General features: G+C 34.1%; 2 protein-coding genes across 5 annotated transcripts; both read right to left on the bottom strand.

The window, feature by feature from the left end:
• Positions 1-610: 610 nt before the first annotated feature.
• Positions 611-12,300, bottom strand: LOC107426908 (protein ALWAYS EARLY 3). 4 transcript variants are annotated; one of them, XM_016037211.4, is made up of 21 exons: positions 11,901-12,300; positions 11,671-11,804; positions 10,980-11,103; positions 10,114-10,212; positions 9,814-9,876; positions 8,780-8,857; positions 7,730-7,919; positions 7,127-7,389; positions 6,693-7,032; positions 6,255-6,332; positions 5,642-5,829; positions 5,486-5,566; positions 4,641-4,961; positions 4,366-4,544; positions 3,981-4,263; positions 3,031-3,234; positions 2,441-2,602; positions 2,147-2,290; positions 1,778-1,996; positions 1,070-1,354; positions 611-910 (listed from the first exon to the last, which is right to left on the bottom strand). In XM_016037211.4, exons 3-21 carry the CDS (start codon positions 11,082-11,084, stop codon positions 746-748), a joined length of 3,447 nt encoding a protein of 1,148 aa, XP_015892697.3. In that variant the 5' UTR covers positions 11,085-11,103; positions 11,671-11,804; positions 11,901-12,300; the 3' UTR covers positions 611-745. The 4 variants fall into 4 exon arrangements, with proteins under 4 accessions (XP_015892697.3, XP_015892698.3, XP_015892701.3 ...); XM_016037212.4 differs by having other exon boundaries at positions 11,671-11,743; XM_016037215.4 differs by having other exon boundaries at positions 5,510-5,566; positions 11,901-12,298.
• Positions 12,301-13,935: 1,635 nt separating this feature from the next.
• Positions 13,936-14,787, bottom strand: LOC107426897 (uncharacterized). Its single transcript, XM_016037195.3, has one exon. It carries the CDS (start codon positions 14,785-14,787, stop codon positions 13,936-13,938), a length of 852 nt encoding a protein of 283 aa, XP_015892681.1.
• Between the last annotated feature and the right edge of the window lie 998 nt (positions 14,788-15,785).

Below are 15,785 nucleotides of genomic sequence, written 5' to 3'. Positions count from 1 at the left end.
ATTTTATCAAACATTAAATTATTGTTATATAATAAATATCACATCATTGAAATTTAAGAAACGTGCTTCGCACGTTACCCAACTAGCATATATAAATGGATGTAACTTGTCTTCTTCCTTTTTTTTTTTTTTTTTTTTTTTTTTGATGATTTGAGAAGGGAAATTTGATTCCCCGGGTCGTTTGTTGCTGAATTGGGAGATAGGTTTTGGCTCTTCTTCTTCTTCATTTTTCTGAGAAAATAATTTTGGTTTATTTCATATTATAGTTAATTGGTATTTGTTGGTTGCCTTCATATTTTATAGAAGTGTTATTATTCTTTAACTTTTCTCGGCTCCATCAGACAAATTATTGATAATAATAATAATAATTTTACTGAGACAAAAGCACTTGCAAGTCGAACGGATGAAGCTATAATTTTACTAATCCCAATGATAATGCCCCTCTTCTAATCTGAGAAATATTTCGTTTTGGGTTACAAAAATAAAAAATCTACTTTTCATTTTTTCCTTTGGCTTAAAATTTTCAATTAAGCCAGTGAGAAAATAGAATTGAAACATCAATCAATGAAGCAGAGGAAACTGATATGCTAGTTTCAAGTAGAGATACTGGTTGTACATTAATTGAATATATTATATAAAAATAAAAAGAAGGCACAACACTGCACATCACATACAAAAGGTGAGGTTAAAATCTGCAGAAGCATGCAGATCTACAAACAAAGATAGAGAGATAAAGAGTATGGAATTATGTAGGTACAAGTGCCAATATCTGATTCCTAAGAATACCCATGCATTTCTGTATCTCCGCATAAACTGGAACGTTTTGTGAACAAAATGGCTGCAAACTCGTAACAGCAGAATCTAGTACTCGGGCCACATCGGCTGGTGGAAACTGTCGCTCTGTACATTTCTGCATTTTGTTTGCAAACACCATCAAATCGAATCAGTCACTGATTATCATTTAGTTCAAATACAAATGTTAATAAGGACCCAACTATTACAAACCAGAAAACAATTTTGCAGAAAAATTTTATGAAAGAAAACCATGCAAAGACATAAAAGTAATCACCTGAATCATTAGCAAAGTAGCTATACAGTGTGCAATAAGCTCTGAAAGGAATTTTGTCTCATTTTTATTGGATGAAGTGGTCGATGCAGGATCAGGTGGATCCCTGGTTGATGATGGTTTTGATGTCCCAGCAGTTAATTGATCTGGAGAAGCTACAAATGAGTCTGTACAGGGCCTACAGGTTAGCATGCCAAAATCCTCTTCCGAAAGCCGCTTATTTATAAAGTCTATAGCCTCCTCAATTCTCCGAGGGCCATTTTCCATCATTTTTAAAGATGATAGTGCCTGAAAATGCAGTTAAGAAGAAATTCAAGCCATGATAAAAAGAACTCTATTGGTGTTTAAACAGTAAATCAATCGTTGCTGATTGGCTAGTAGATCTACTTATGCTGTCATTGTGTATGGTTAAAAAAACATTATGTGTAAAGTTGACCGTCCACCATCTAGTTAATAGCAACCATCACTGGAAAATGATATATTTGCCTCAAGATTGCAATCCAACCACTTTTTTGTTTTCCTCTCTCTCTCTCTCTCTCTCTCTCTCTCTCTGTGCGTTAAAAATTATTATTATTATTATTTTTTTCCCTCTTCTGTTACTTCTTAACTTTCTGTAGGAGGTGCCTCAGGAAGAAGAATTAAATCACATTGCACGAGTTGCAAACATATGCAAAGGACGCACCAGGTGTAAAAATAAATTGAATTACTTACCTGCATGGCTATGTCAACCATTTTTTGGGCTCTTATTCTTGAACTCTCCACGATCTCCGCTACATTAGATCCAGGTTCGTGGATGCGACAGGTAGAACAAACACAAGAGCTAGAGTGGCTGCCAGGGTCATTTAAACTACCCATGGCCTTCAATAACATATTTTGGGAGCTTCCTTGATATGTGTTGCGTTGTCTCAAGCACAATAACGCAGACGAAACCTGCATATGAGAGGCAATCAACTCAAATTCGTTTTTAGTTTGTACCCTATTCCCTGCAGGCTTCTGTAAAAATAGGCTAATAGCTCCGGATGATAGCGTGTGATGGGAAAATAATGGAAGCTTGAAAATAGATTTGACAGAATTTCATGCCTGTTCATTGACTTCATTTAATCTTAAGAGTATTGCAGCATATTGCTTCTTAAAAGGTTCAGAATCCTTGAGAGAGTTGTCTCCATCCTTCTGGTTTTCCATGAGCTCATCGTGCAAGCACTTCAACTCAGATACGACAACTTCCTACATGTTTTAACAGATCTATCAGCATAATTCTCACTGTCATGGTCAACAGACTTGTAGATGCAATCTTTCTATTTCTCCAAATGTATAAAATTCTGTTAGTAATAAACATTTAAAGTTGATATATCAATTCATACTATGCAGTACAACCTTTTTGTCAAGAGCACGAGTCAACTCAGAAAGAGCTTGTACATCATCTTCTTTTGCTTGGATTTGTGCAAGAATTGAAGGTTGAGAATTTGCCACTTTCTGTGTCTTGGTCGCCTCACCATGCACTACTTTTGCTTCTAATTCAGAACTTGATGAATAACCCTAGAAAAAATAGATTTCTTAGGCAAGGGTATACTGTAGCGAGTATAGCAATACAACGCCAGGAAACATTAACCCAATCAGAGTAGTGGATAGAAAATATCGATTATTATGGCAGGAAACAAAACAACAGCTTCTTCCAAGAAAACTTTGGACAATTTCATGGCCCTAGAATAGGTCCCATGACTTGTGGAACTAAAAGGAATACAAAGGGGCCATATCTTAGAATAAGAAGCACCTAATCTGATATAAGGATGATGAAATACGTTTTCAGAATGCAATAAAAAAATAGTCCTCTGCAAGCAATTCACACTATTATTCACCAAAGAAAAAACGTCCACTTATTAAAATAATGATATCAATTATTGCATGGTTCATGCATCAATAAAATTGGTGGGACACTATGGTTATGAATAATAGGAAAGACTAACCTCAGAGTGCTTTGATAATTTGCAAATGTTATCTTGGTTCTCGGTTGAGGCAATCTTCACACAGTCATCACTCTTTCCTTCCTTCAGTTGTTCATTAATCCTTATCTCCTTTAAATTCTCCAAAAGTCTGTCGACAGCAGAGTTTTGCCTTGTAAAAGATGCAGGCAGGTTTTCAAGTGGATTTAAAGGCATGCAATCAATATCCTGGAATGCGAACAAAAACAAAAGATGACAACAAAGAATACTTTTACCTAATAAATAACAAACATAATAAAAAATGCATTATCTACCTAAAAAACTGAATGTTTAAACGAACATAAGAGAGAAAGTACAAGCATGATGTCTCAGCTACATTGTCACGTATTATAACAGTTATACTCACATTATCTATCAAAAGAATAATAATGATGATGATGAGACAAAACCAAAGAATAAATAAATACATAACACAATTAACACGTCAAGAGCAGATTATCAATATTGTTTTTTGAGACTAAAGAAATAAGATTAGTAGATTAGTCTTAAGATTTAAAGGCCACTTAAATGTGGCAGGTTAATTGACAGAAACAATGCTCTGGAATTGTTCACCGGTGGCTGTAAATACTGAATATACCCTCCACCAAAAGGCGTGTTGGCTTATAAAGTTAGTCATGCATGTGCATGTGCCTGGAAATTTTTGGACAATTTGGAACTTCCAAAGGCATATTCTAGACCAGCAGTTGACTATCACCGTACCAACTCATCTCTTCAATGCACCACTATTCTTTATTTATTTATTTGTTTTTTGATCATTGCCACTGAACAACTTGGTTATGCCAATTCTTTTGTGTGAAAAATTGCCAACATGTTAAAATATCACATTCCAGTATATCATTTAATCAAAATGACATATTCAACATCACCCAACGTGTAATATGTAAAAAATTGATGCAATCATCAAAAAAAATTACCATGACATATTCAACCCCCAAATCTGGCCGGTCAAACTGAACATAACACCTAGAATGGTCAACTGTTAATATACTTCCATCCTGAATCTTTCTTGTCCTGGGATGAATTGCAATAACACGTTGACCAACTGATAAAGGACGAGCTAAATCAGTTGGAAGTCCTTCCCTGGTACCAGCACGGAGTTCAGAATAATGCCTTCTAACGGACTCCCGGTATTGATTAAGCTTGTCTTTTTCTTCCTTCAAGAAATGCTCAGAAAATCTTCGTGGTTTGCCCAGGGAACTGCACAAAGAAGAAACGCAAACATCATTTTGCAGCCATTGCTAATTTTCCAGAAGCAAAACAAACATTGCACAAAGAAAGAAGTAACTGATTCAGAGATACCTCCTTATCACACCCCACTCCACACGAGTTAACCTTGGAACATGACCTAGCCCAACATGATTCAGGTATTCCACAAACTCTCTTTTTGCAAACCATGGGTAATCAATTGCACTATAAAACCACTCAAAAATGGACCATCTTTGTGCTTGATACCAAGATAGGCAATTGCTGAGTCTTTCCTGTAAATTTATACAGGTAAATGTATAAGTGAAACAAAACAACAGATGAAAGAAAAATGATTACACAGAGAATTAAAAAAGTGGCACATATTTAACCTCAAGATTTAATTCTTTGTTATGGAGTGAAGAAGCAGGTAATTTAGACTGGTCATCTAAAACATTCTCAGAAGTTTTTGTATCTATCTTTGAAGGTGGCTTCTGCATCTGCTTCTTCCATCTATTCCTCATTTTTGTGGGTGGCTGGTTTGCAGAAGGAACTTGTATGCTTGATAAAATTGAATCAGTTTCTTCACTTTTACCATAGGTACTTGAAGATGTAGTCTCTAATGGCTTCACCAACTTCCCTTGTTTTAGGTTTGGAGAACTATGAGATGACCTTTTACCTTTACTAGTCGATTTCTTTATCCAGTCCATAGCCTGAAACCAAATGCAGAGGACATGTATACCCAATATTCTAATTACAATAACCACATTGAAGAAAGAACAATACCATACTAAACAAAACTAATTTGAAATAATGCAGAAACTGAATAACAATGTCCACCAAAAAAGGAAACAACAGATGTTATTGCATTAGATTGATGGAAATAGTTAAGCTAACATCTAGACAGCTTTAATTTTTTGGACTAATAGGGTAACTCTCATAACTGTCAACTGATCTAAGTTTGAATCCTACTACCCCATAATTCTATTCATTATTGTTGTAAGACTCAATTTCAGTCTCGTATTTGGACGAGCATACACATGAGCAAGAGTGTTAAAACTCGCCAACTTAACAGTTAAAATGAAATATTAGTATGGCTTACTCAGATCACCTGTAAATAGAACAACATAAAAAGCAAGTTTCGCTTTATCTCTCCCTACTAAAGGCCTAAAAATTTATCCCCTATACAAGATGCCTGTGAAGGAAAAATAAAAAAATCCCATAGTCATCACTCAACTGTTTTAGGTTGACAATTACACACCTCAAGCTTCTGATTGTCGCTCAGATGGGAATCAGTTTGACCTTCATTTTTATACATCTGCAATGAAGAACTTGCGTGTGGTCATCAATCTGTTTAAAAAAACTTAAAAGGAGAAACTATATTTTTCCTCACTTTAAATGGAAAGGACTTTCGTTTTCTTTTCTGGATTCCAGCATTAAAATGGTGAGTTCCCTCCTTGGCCTTTTCCAGCTTAGATGATGTGAAAGCAGTGTCTTCAACCCCAAGAACTAAATGGCTCCCTTTAAGTGTAGACCTGATAGCAACATCAAAATTTTCTCCCTTGTCCCGTACAGCTGGCTCTTAAGATGCGAAAAACCAACATAATATCAGATTGTAGAAAAATAGAAACAACTAATAGTTAAGAAGATCCAAATGACAAAAAAAACATAGGAGAATTACTATCACCAGAAGCCTAACCACCTGGCATTTTCTGATACCTATAAAAGTATTGCAAAAAGAATACAAAACTGAACCCTCAAAACATTGAAAATAACAATGAGAAAATGGAAAAAACAATCTACTTTTATCTAAATGTGGAAGAATGACTCAACTGGATATTGGATTTATGCATTGAAGTTCACAGAATAAATGTGAGTGTGTACACACTCATTCAGCTAGCTAGAATACAGTGAAAAAGAAATAACAAAAACAATTGGCTGCTGAAGAACAGCTTAAAAATATATAGTTAGATAGAGATTATTTGCAAAAGTCATAAATTTCTTACCAGGGTCAGTAGGTGTTTCAGGCATCATCAAGGACATATCTGCCAGAGTTTTCAACGCATCAAAGGGAGAATCCTCATCTATATGGGGACAAGAGTCAAAATGAATTATAAGGGAAATCTAAACAGCTTCCACAAATGAAGGAAAGAGTCATCAAAGCAAAAGGTGAAGCAATCAAACTGACCAGTGAAAAGTGAACAATTATCACTTTTCAAACCTTCTAAAATATATATATATATATATATAAAAAGAAAAATAAAAATAAAAAACCAAATTCCAAGGACCAGATTACAGCTTTTTCTATAGCACTGAGACAATTGATGAGCTACATAATGACCAGTTACAGAAATGAAAGCATATAGAGATACCACTGCAGAGGGAGAAAAGGCCAAAGAAGAAAGCATAGATGGTTCATGGTTTAAAAACATTTACAGGCATACCTCTTACAAAAAGTGCTTTTTTACTTCTCTTTCTAAGACCTTTTCCAATTGACCTTCCCTTGGCAGTGCTCAGCTTTTGTTCCTCTGTGCCACTACCAGCTTCTTTTATGCCATCCAAAAGATCATTTACACTGTCTTTAACGTCTGGCTTGTTTACATGGTATCTCTTTCCCTTCTGTTGGAATTCTACTGCTTCAGCACCTTCTTTATCCATCAAATAACTTTCATTTCTATCATAATCCCGTTTATCAGCTTCTGTACTTCCTAAGCTCAATTCACAGCCACCCTTGTCAACTCCACCATAACAAAGCTTAGTGATAGTCTTTTCTGGTTTGGCAGACTAGGTTCCAACAGAAATTGCGAAATAATTAATTATTATTGGAACTACTATGAAGACAAAAGCAACAAAAATATACAATAAAACTGAAAATTACCATCCTTTCACCATTCCGATACAAGGTTGGCATAGCACCTTCTACTTTTCTATTAGATATCCAGGAACCTTGGGGAGAACCACCTTTTTGTGAGGCCTCCGTCAATGCCATTGCTATCTCATGAGCAACATCATCACCAGTTGGATCTATATTGTGTTTCAAATTTTGCTTAGATGGTGGAGTTTTCCTTTCCCTGTTATCTTTATCAGAATATGAAACAGGGACCCGTGGGGTCCTCTTTCTAACAGCGTGAGGCATAATTCCTTTTAAGGGGAGGGAAAAAAAAAAGAAAAAAAAAAGTTGACTTAATAACAATCTAATAATAAAAGATAAGCATAAAGAACTAAATAAAAATGAAAAGTAACCTCTCTTCTAAAGATGAATAGGAAAATATAATGCACAAGAAATCACAGAAGAATTTACATTTTTCCACAATTGCTTTGCATATTTTTATGAGAAGCTTTTTAGCAGCAAAGGGATAGCACCAAATATAGTGAAACCCACCAACCTTCGCTACACCACACTAGGTGGGGGGTGGGGGTTGAAGAGAGAGAGAGAGAGAGAGAGAGAGAGAGAGAGAGAGAGAGAGGAGAGATCACCCACCAGACCGCCTCTTCTTCAACAACGATAGGCAGCCATTACTTGATGCAACTGATTGGGACTGTGAAACATCTGGAAAATGCTCATCTAATCCTTTAGAGGTGTTACTCTGAAACTGTCCCCTTGCACGTTTTTGGGGCTTATGAGACGCTCCTGTACCATCATTGCTTTCTTGTTCACTGTCACTTCCTCCCTGCCAGGCAAAATTCTACTTATAACAGTTCCAAACAGAATTTCCAGAAGCTGGTTATGCTATCTAGAAACAGATAAGCTTAGTTATAATCTAGGATGCTACTGGAGAGAATTAACCTTATTGAAAGACATATTTCCTTATTTGGTACAATGAGATAAGTAACTGCATCAGAAGTTAAGCAACAATTTGCTTAATGAAATACAAGCATGCCTTTGTCATAAGAGTTCCTAGGATAAAGAACTTAATGGTAGTTTCTGTGATCAGTATCAACAAAGTCATGTCTCAGAACAGCATTTGGATTGGCAGCCAAGCAAATCATTCAGAGTGTACACAACTTATAAGCAAAAGTGTCAGTTTTCTACTAGCTGCATCCTTGTTGAGCATAATTTTTTAGCTACAAAGTTAACAAAATTGTCTTCTAATGATTGTAGGATGCCTTAAAGTCATAAAGATAGCAGCCGCAGTACTGCAATCTGACAGCCAAGCACAGGGTTCAGCTGGGAAATGCACACAAAACACTAAGACCTAAGTTAAGTAGCAAAGAGAAAATTAGTCAAGTAGCAAAGAGAAAATTGTCCTATTAACACAAAACTCTTATTACAATGAGTCAACTACTTGTTCTTTTCTCATTCTTTTTTATTTATTTTTTTAATTTTTATTTTATTTTATTTTTTGCGTGATAATGCCATTCCTTTCCTCAAACTACACTTTTGAAAGAAAAAACACTCAAACATTAATTTGCAGTTGCACTGAACAAAGTGAAAATAAATTTGGGTACAGCCCACAAGAATATGTTTAGTAAAAGTAATATCCATTTAAAGATCAACAAAGCCTTAAGAAAAATAAATTTCAAGTCTAACCAGTACACAGTAGTGATCAGTCATCATTGCTATCAATCCAACAACAGATGCTGTGCCCTCTGGAAGAGATAAGTAGGCCTGAAAATACAGCAAAAACCTAATCAATACAAGAACACAAAATATCCCGACAGCAATTCATAATGTGCAAAAGATCTTTCATTTTTTGATAAGTTATGCAAAAATCATCACTACACAGAAAATGTTGGCACCATTGAAAAAACAGTAGCACAGTGAATTGGCTTTAAACAAATAAATAAATAAAAATCATCAAAATAAATAATGAAGGGGGAGGATATCAGTGTCACACAACTTAAGCTTATAGTATGATATGAATGTCGAGTTTTCCATCACATTAATCTATAAAATATTTGGATGGCAATGTTCGATAAAATTTGTACAGAGTTACTAAGATATGAAACAGCATATGACTTCCAAGTTCTGACCATTACAATGTTTATGCCTGGCATATGTCTAATTTTAATCGGTCTTAAGCGGTGCCTATTATACTGTTTACTAATCCAGCATACATAATAAGAAATAGAGAACAAAATAATTTCTCAAATAATCAGGAAAGCTGTGCATATCTGCTACTTTACATATTAGATTATTCAAGAGTCAAAATGGTACCAACTACATGCATCAAATCTACAAATATCAACATATCATACAATACTTCAAGCTGCTGGACTGAAATACTACTTTGACATTGCTAATTTATCACTAGATGCAACAAAATTCTTAAGTGTTACACCCTATCATTATTGTTCGCATTCAGCAAAAAAGATGAAGAATCATTTGGAATAGCTTATAGTTCTCCCCTGGTAAGTCAATCACATGACTGATAGATGATCTCAGTGATGAAAGAAGGTTAGATCATGAGAAAATTCAAACAAAATGCAGGTGATGAAAAAGAAAGAATTAAAGAAAACAATAAAAAATTGTGCAATCATCAAATGTTTTGACATAATTTCAGTTATCCAGGTAATTTCTGGAAGTGGAGCAAACATAGACAGAGCAACAGGAGAATTGCATACCCTATTCATGGTGTAAAGGGCCTCTATCATCTCCACAGACCGGTTACGAACTACAGTAGCCACCTGAAAGCACAAATTATTATTTAAAAAGAAAAGAGAGATGTCCCCATAAGACAATGATCAACAAATAATGTATATGCCATCCCATCATTCCAACAATGCAATGATAGGCTTGCAAAAAAACTTTAAAAATGTAGTTATATCTTTGTTCCCAAATATCTACTCTGCATTGAAATGAATTCAGTAGGTCCCTTTAACAATACAAGCCAAGTTCTATAGATCATGAAAAGCTCTACTAACCTTCTTCCAATCTTTCCCATGCTTACGATATGCTTCATAGAAACGCTCAAGCTCTTGCTCGCTCCATTGAGGCCCTAGCATGTCAGACAACTTCCTCTTCTGCAGCATTTTAGAAGGGAAACAAACAATAAGAACCAAACTCCCAACAAATTACCTTCTACTATTTTTGTAATATTGAATGAGTGTTGTGCTCGCTTGATATATATACATAGTTAGGTTCACTTCTATCCACTTAGCATACATAGTTAGGTCCACTTCTATCCACTTGGCTTTTGGGATGAAAAACAATATTGACACAGGTTCATGCACAAATATAAACTCTCAATTCCTAGTATGGTAACTCAAATACACAGCAACAAACAAAAGAATCTAGATTTCCAAATTCGTTTCATTGGACATTACAGTTCACACCACTAAATTGGGTATTCTCAATTAAATCTTATAGCCAAAAACTAAAGTAGAATTGATGAAAATCATGTTTTCCATGGGAGTCTTTGACTTAGCATTTTCTCATGCCTAATGTGTATCAGACATATTTTCCCCACCCCTATGCTTTTCCCTTATACTTATTAGGTCAAGAACAGTATATCCTGTCATGATTATCTAGGACAGTCGCCTTATAACCAAAATCATGATATAAACTACAAATTGCCCACTAGCCTATTATTTACTATTTATGAGTTACAAAAAGAGATATAAGTCAACATGCCTCCATTAAGACATATGAGCCAAATGCTTATAACAGGCGCAAGCAAATACAAAAAGAGGAGTACAGAATGTAGAATATTAATTGTATATATTGGTAAGAGTTGCTAATGCAAATAATTTTACACCAGAATCACCTTCAGTAAAAAGTCAAAACTCACCTTCTGCCTACTTTTATTAGCATTCTCACCAGTTTTGTAAGAAGAAACCTCATTTACATAAGAAAATCGCTTATTCACACTCCTTGATTTTCTTGATGGGGCCATAACTACCTCCCTTAGGATTCTGAAAAACAAGAAAACCATGAATTAGCAGGGTAATATTGATGATGGAAAATAAAACCCAATGAAAAGATCAACTAATAATATTGCTGATGGTGGTGTGAAGTATGAACCATGTGATCCATGTTATTGCCCAAGAGAATTATCATTCTTGAAATATTCAGCACAGTCTAAATTAAGCTACGGGGAAAAAAATGAAGGAGAAAAAAAGAGAATGCATAACTGATGAATGATGATGCACAACTGTACGAATCTCCAAGAACGAATAGATTAGTTTCAACTCTGTTGAAACACCACTGGGTTTTCCACCAGAGCAATTGCATACGAAAAGAAAAATAATAATAAAGCAGTTGCATACGAAGTAATGTAAACTTCAAAACAAAAGGAAACAAGATCTCAATTAACAACATGAAGCATGCTATAATATTTTTTTACCTTTTCTGCTATTTTAGCTTTCTTCTACAATGTCACATTTCCCGCCAAATTTAAACATAATAAATTAAAAATAATAATAATAATAATAATAAACAAACAAACAAGCAAGCTTAAGAAATAGTTGTAAATTTTTTACCGTTAGAAGGATGGAATTTATGCTTCGTCAACCACACACTTAGAATTGATGTTTGGCTGCTGAGCCATTAAATCTACTTTGAATTCACCAGAAATTCTCATTATCAGGCAACAAAACGTCAAAATTCTACTAAACTGATGTACAAACGAAACTAATTAGTCCGATTCGAGTCCTGAAAAAATATAAATAAACAAATTACCAAAAAAAAAAAAAAAACCGACAATTTTCACCTTCTTTTCCCTTGCTAAGCTTTCTGGACGACCAACCGGTCAGCAAAATCCCTAAGATTGTCTATTCCTTCAAGAAAAAGCTCCGAATTTACAGAATTACAACCCTAACGGAGAGAAAATTTCAGAGAGATCAAAAAGAGAAGGAAATCCACCAATCACAGACCGCGCGCTCGCCAATTAAAGCCTGTCGAACTTCTCAAGCCATAAACCGTTGAAAAAAATAATAATAATAATAACAAACGAGTAAACAAGCAATTGATCACCAAACGAAGCGAGCTATGGCGATTTTCGAGACGAGTCCACGAGGAAAAAGAAAGAAGATTGGTGATATGATAGTGCTGAAGAAGAAGAAGAGAGGGAAAAAAAAAAGGAGAAAAAAAAAAAAAGAAAAACTATGGAAAATTCGGAGGGTATAACCGCGAAACTTTAAAATAAAAAAATAAAAACCCAGAATCTTGTCAAAATTGTAATTTTTGCCTCGGTTTTTAAATTCTTTTTTGAATTTTATCCGATCAAAAAAAAAAATGGAAATTTCATTTTTTTTAATTGTTTTATATAAATGTCCCTTAAAAACAGAGAAAAATGTCCCTTTTTTTTATTTTTTTTAAAATTTATAAGTTTGCGATTTGTAAAGGCCAAGCCAAAGTAGGTCTCAAACGCTGTCGTTGTGGTAGCTACTCTCGCAACTCTATATGTTCCAAAATGGGCCCGAAACGCCGTCGTCTCATAGAGGGCCTTAACCAGAATTTAAAAAAGTACGTTGGAATCAAATATAAGGTTGTTCTTCATACAAATCAAATTAACTCTTTTACACAAAGTCCTCCTCCATTCAAGATGCTTTGGGCCTTTTAATAATCATTTATTGAAGAAAATCAGTTAAAAAAGGTTTGGATTTCATTGTTTAGTTTACGGAGAAAATGAAAGACATTTCATACCATATGAGAAAACTTAAATATATATATATATATAAGGAATTTTTATAAGGTTAACAAAATTGTCATAAGAAACTGAAAGCACTGGATATCACTATCTCACAAGGCTACTTAGATATCATTTTGAATAGAACCCATGTATAAATATAATAATACTGTAAAATCTCCACCCTCAAACCCAGCCAAGAAAAAGAAATCCAAAGTGTTATTTATTTATTTATTTATTATTATTTTGTAGTAATGAAAATCCCAAGTTCTAATCCAAAAAAAAGAAGAAAACAGAATACAATGAATATAGATAAAAGTTTAGTCATTCAATTAGATATCTGGAATTGAATCCTATTCTCTGAATAAAAAATGCTGGATTCTTTGAAACCGCCCAAGGATAGAAAGTAACTAGAACACAAAAAAAAATAATAATAAATAAATAAATAAATAAATAAAAAATAAAAATAAAAAAAAATATTCCACAAATAAGAAGCATCTTTTCAACGTGATAACCTGCAGCTTCCTCTTATTCATTTTTCCATCAACGTGATAATGTTCCCCATCTTATTCAAGAAAACAAGCAGATCAACTCGATGAGAAGCTATCAAAATGGTGCTATATTAAAGGAATTATAAGTTTATTTTGAGATTCAATTCTGAAAACTAGTTTTGGTTTTAACATTCAGCTTTTCCTCTTATCAATGAGACAATTTTTTCCATTATTTTGAGATTCAACTCTGAAAACTAGCTTTAGTTATATAAAATCTACCAACAACTTGGACTGCTCTAATCTGGAGGCCTTAATGGGACAACAAAATAGCAACTTTGGCAACTTGGAAAAGTGACTAGCTGGCTTTCTAGTTTACCAAAAATGAACTACAACAGTCAGCAGCATAGCAGCATTATACATTAAATTGACAACATCAAGCTTCTACTGTGAAACTAACAACTGAAATTTTCACACTTGAAGTTAAAAGCTGCAAACTAGTTCAGAAACTAAAGGAAATTCAAGAGGAAAAAAGCCATTTTAATTAGATCAACTAACTTGATACATAATGTATGCATTTTACAACTGCTTCTTCATCTCACTCTATGCACTCACTTTGCAGCATATTCTCATACCTTTTCAGTCTTTTTTCGATTAGAAAGGCTCAGTTTTTCCTTGTATAACTCTAGCAACTTAGAAGACTCGTTACCATAAGGAAAGATATACCTCGGTAAGAACAACTCTTCATGCATGGACAAATATGTAGAAGGGTTACAGTTCTTCTTTAGCAAACCTTTTGACAGCAAAACTCGAAAAACCGAACCTCTTGGAACAAATCTCTTCTTCAAGCTGTATGTAAGAATTGTTAGGTATTTGGCAACAATAGAAGGCTCGAAACCCATTTTGTTGATTAAGAAACTCATAATCTCCATAATCTTCTTCTCAGAACACACCATACACCCAGGATGTCTTCTAAAAGCTTGAAAAACCTCTTCCTCAGACAAACCCCATTTCTTAAGTATCCCAACTTTCATTTCCCATGTTGATTTGGTCATTGTCCTCGTTGCAAATACCGCTCCAAGAAAATTCGTCCTTTGAGGATCAAATCCCATTTCCTTAACTTGCTCTACAATCTTTCTAAACATATCAGGATTTTTCAAAAGAGCTCTAGGGTGATTCCGAATCAATGTAACAATATTAGATTTAGGCACTCCATGATGTTGCAAAATATCAAAATTAGATGCCAAATACTGTTCAATATCCAATGTTAGAATACCCAAAAAGCGTTTAATAGCCATAAACACTTTCTCATCAGATTGAAACAAATTCTTAAAGAAATCATACGAAGGGATAATCATATTGGTTAAACTCCTCCTCAAGATATGCGGGTACCCAGATACCAATTTCGTAATGTCAAACTTCGAAAGCCCTTTGGCTTGCAAAAAATGTAGCTTTGCAAGTATGCTTTTCTCAGTATCCATTTAAGCACTATAGGGCATCTTTTAACAAGGTTTGAGATTTGGGTATGAGGAGAACCATAGTCCTTGAGAACCTCAACGACTGAGTCTGGTTTTTCAGAGTTTTCAAAACAGACATACCTGGAAGCCGATAAAGCAGATTGTGGAGAGAACCCAAAAGAGTTTATCATGTAAGTGGCTGTAAATGCGTGTTGTTGTTGATCTGAACGCGTTGAGCTGTATCTGAGATAACATTTTGATGGTGGTGGTGGTGGGGTTCTGAGAGTATTATACCTCCTCGCAAAGAAAAGAGCTTCGCGGAAAAAATTAGACATTGGGGGGTTTTCGAAATTTGGGACACTAACTATGAAAAAATTTCCCAGTTTCTGTTGAATGAATTGGGAAGCATCACAGAGAAAGAATTCCGAACTCGACAGGAGTGTCCAACGGAGGAACGCAAATACGACGTCGGACTATTGTGTAAAAGGATAGTAATAACTAATAACACAGGCATAAAAAATTTTTATCAAAATTTTCTTTGATATTGCCCCATATATATATATATATATATATATATATATAAATAAATTATTTAAAAAAATATAAATTTTGATAAAAAATTTTGATCACTAATTTATCCTACTTTAAAACAATGGAAATTCTATACAAGTCAATTTTTAAAAAAATTACTAAAATCCAACATATTCTTTAGTCTTATCTCTATCTCACTCTTTTAATACTATCACTGTCTTTGGATTGAGAGAATAGAAAAGAAAATAAAGGAAAGGATAAACTGAAAGGAAAGAAAAGATAAAGAAGAAAAAGGAAATAATAAATTATGTCTATTTTAACCAAAAATTTGATAGAAAATCGAAGGGGTAAAAAAAAAGTTTAATGAAACCTGTAAATATTTCAATGTTATTTTCATTAATTAAAAGCTAATTATTAAGATATTATATATTTAGGATATTTTTATAAAATAATAACCTATATTAATTGTTTTTTATTTTTCCTTTTCTTTC

Source organism: Ziziphus jujuba, chromosome 11, assembly GCF_031755915.1.
Source record: "Ziziphus jujuba cultivar Dongzao chromosome 11, ASM3175591v1".
NCBI lineage: Eukaryota > Viridiplantae > Streptophyta > Magnoliopsida > Rosales > Rhamnaceae > Ziziphus > Ziziphus jujuba.
Note: the sequence above shows the minus strand (reverse complement) of the source record. Positions and strands in the feature narration are given on the sequence as shown.

Bases quoted from the DNA above. Each gene is read 5' to 3' on its own strand.
- LOC107426908 (XM_016037211.4), bottom strand. From the start codon at position 11,084: ATGGCCCCATCAAGAAAATCAAGGAGTGTGAATAAGCGATTTTCTTAT. The intron at 10,213-10,979 runs GTGAGTTTTGAC...AAAATGCTGCAG, and splicing joins CTAATAAAAGTAGGCAGAAG to AAGAGGAAGTTGTCTGACAT. The intron at 2,603-3,030 runs GTTAGTCTTTCC...TATTTTTTCTAG, and splicing joins AATTATCAAAGCACTCTGAG to GGTTATTCATCAAGTTCTGA.
- LOC107426897 (XM_016037195.3), bottom strand. From the start codon at position 14,787: ATGGATACTGAGAAAAGCATACTTGCAAAGCTACATTTTTTGCAAGCC.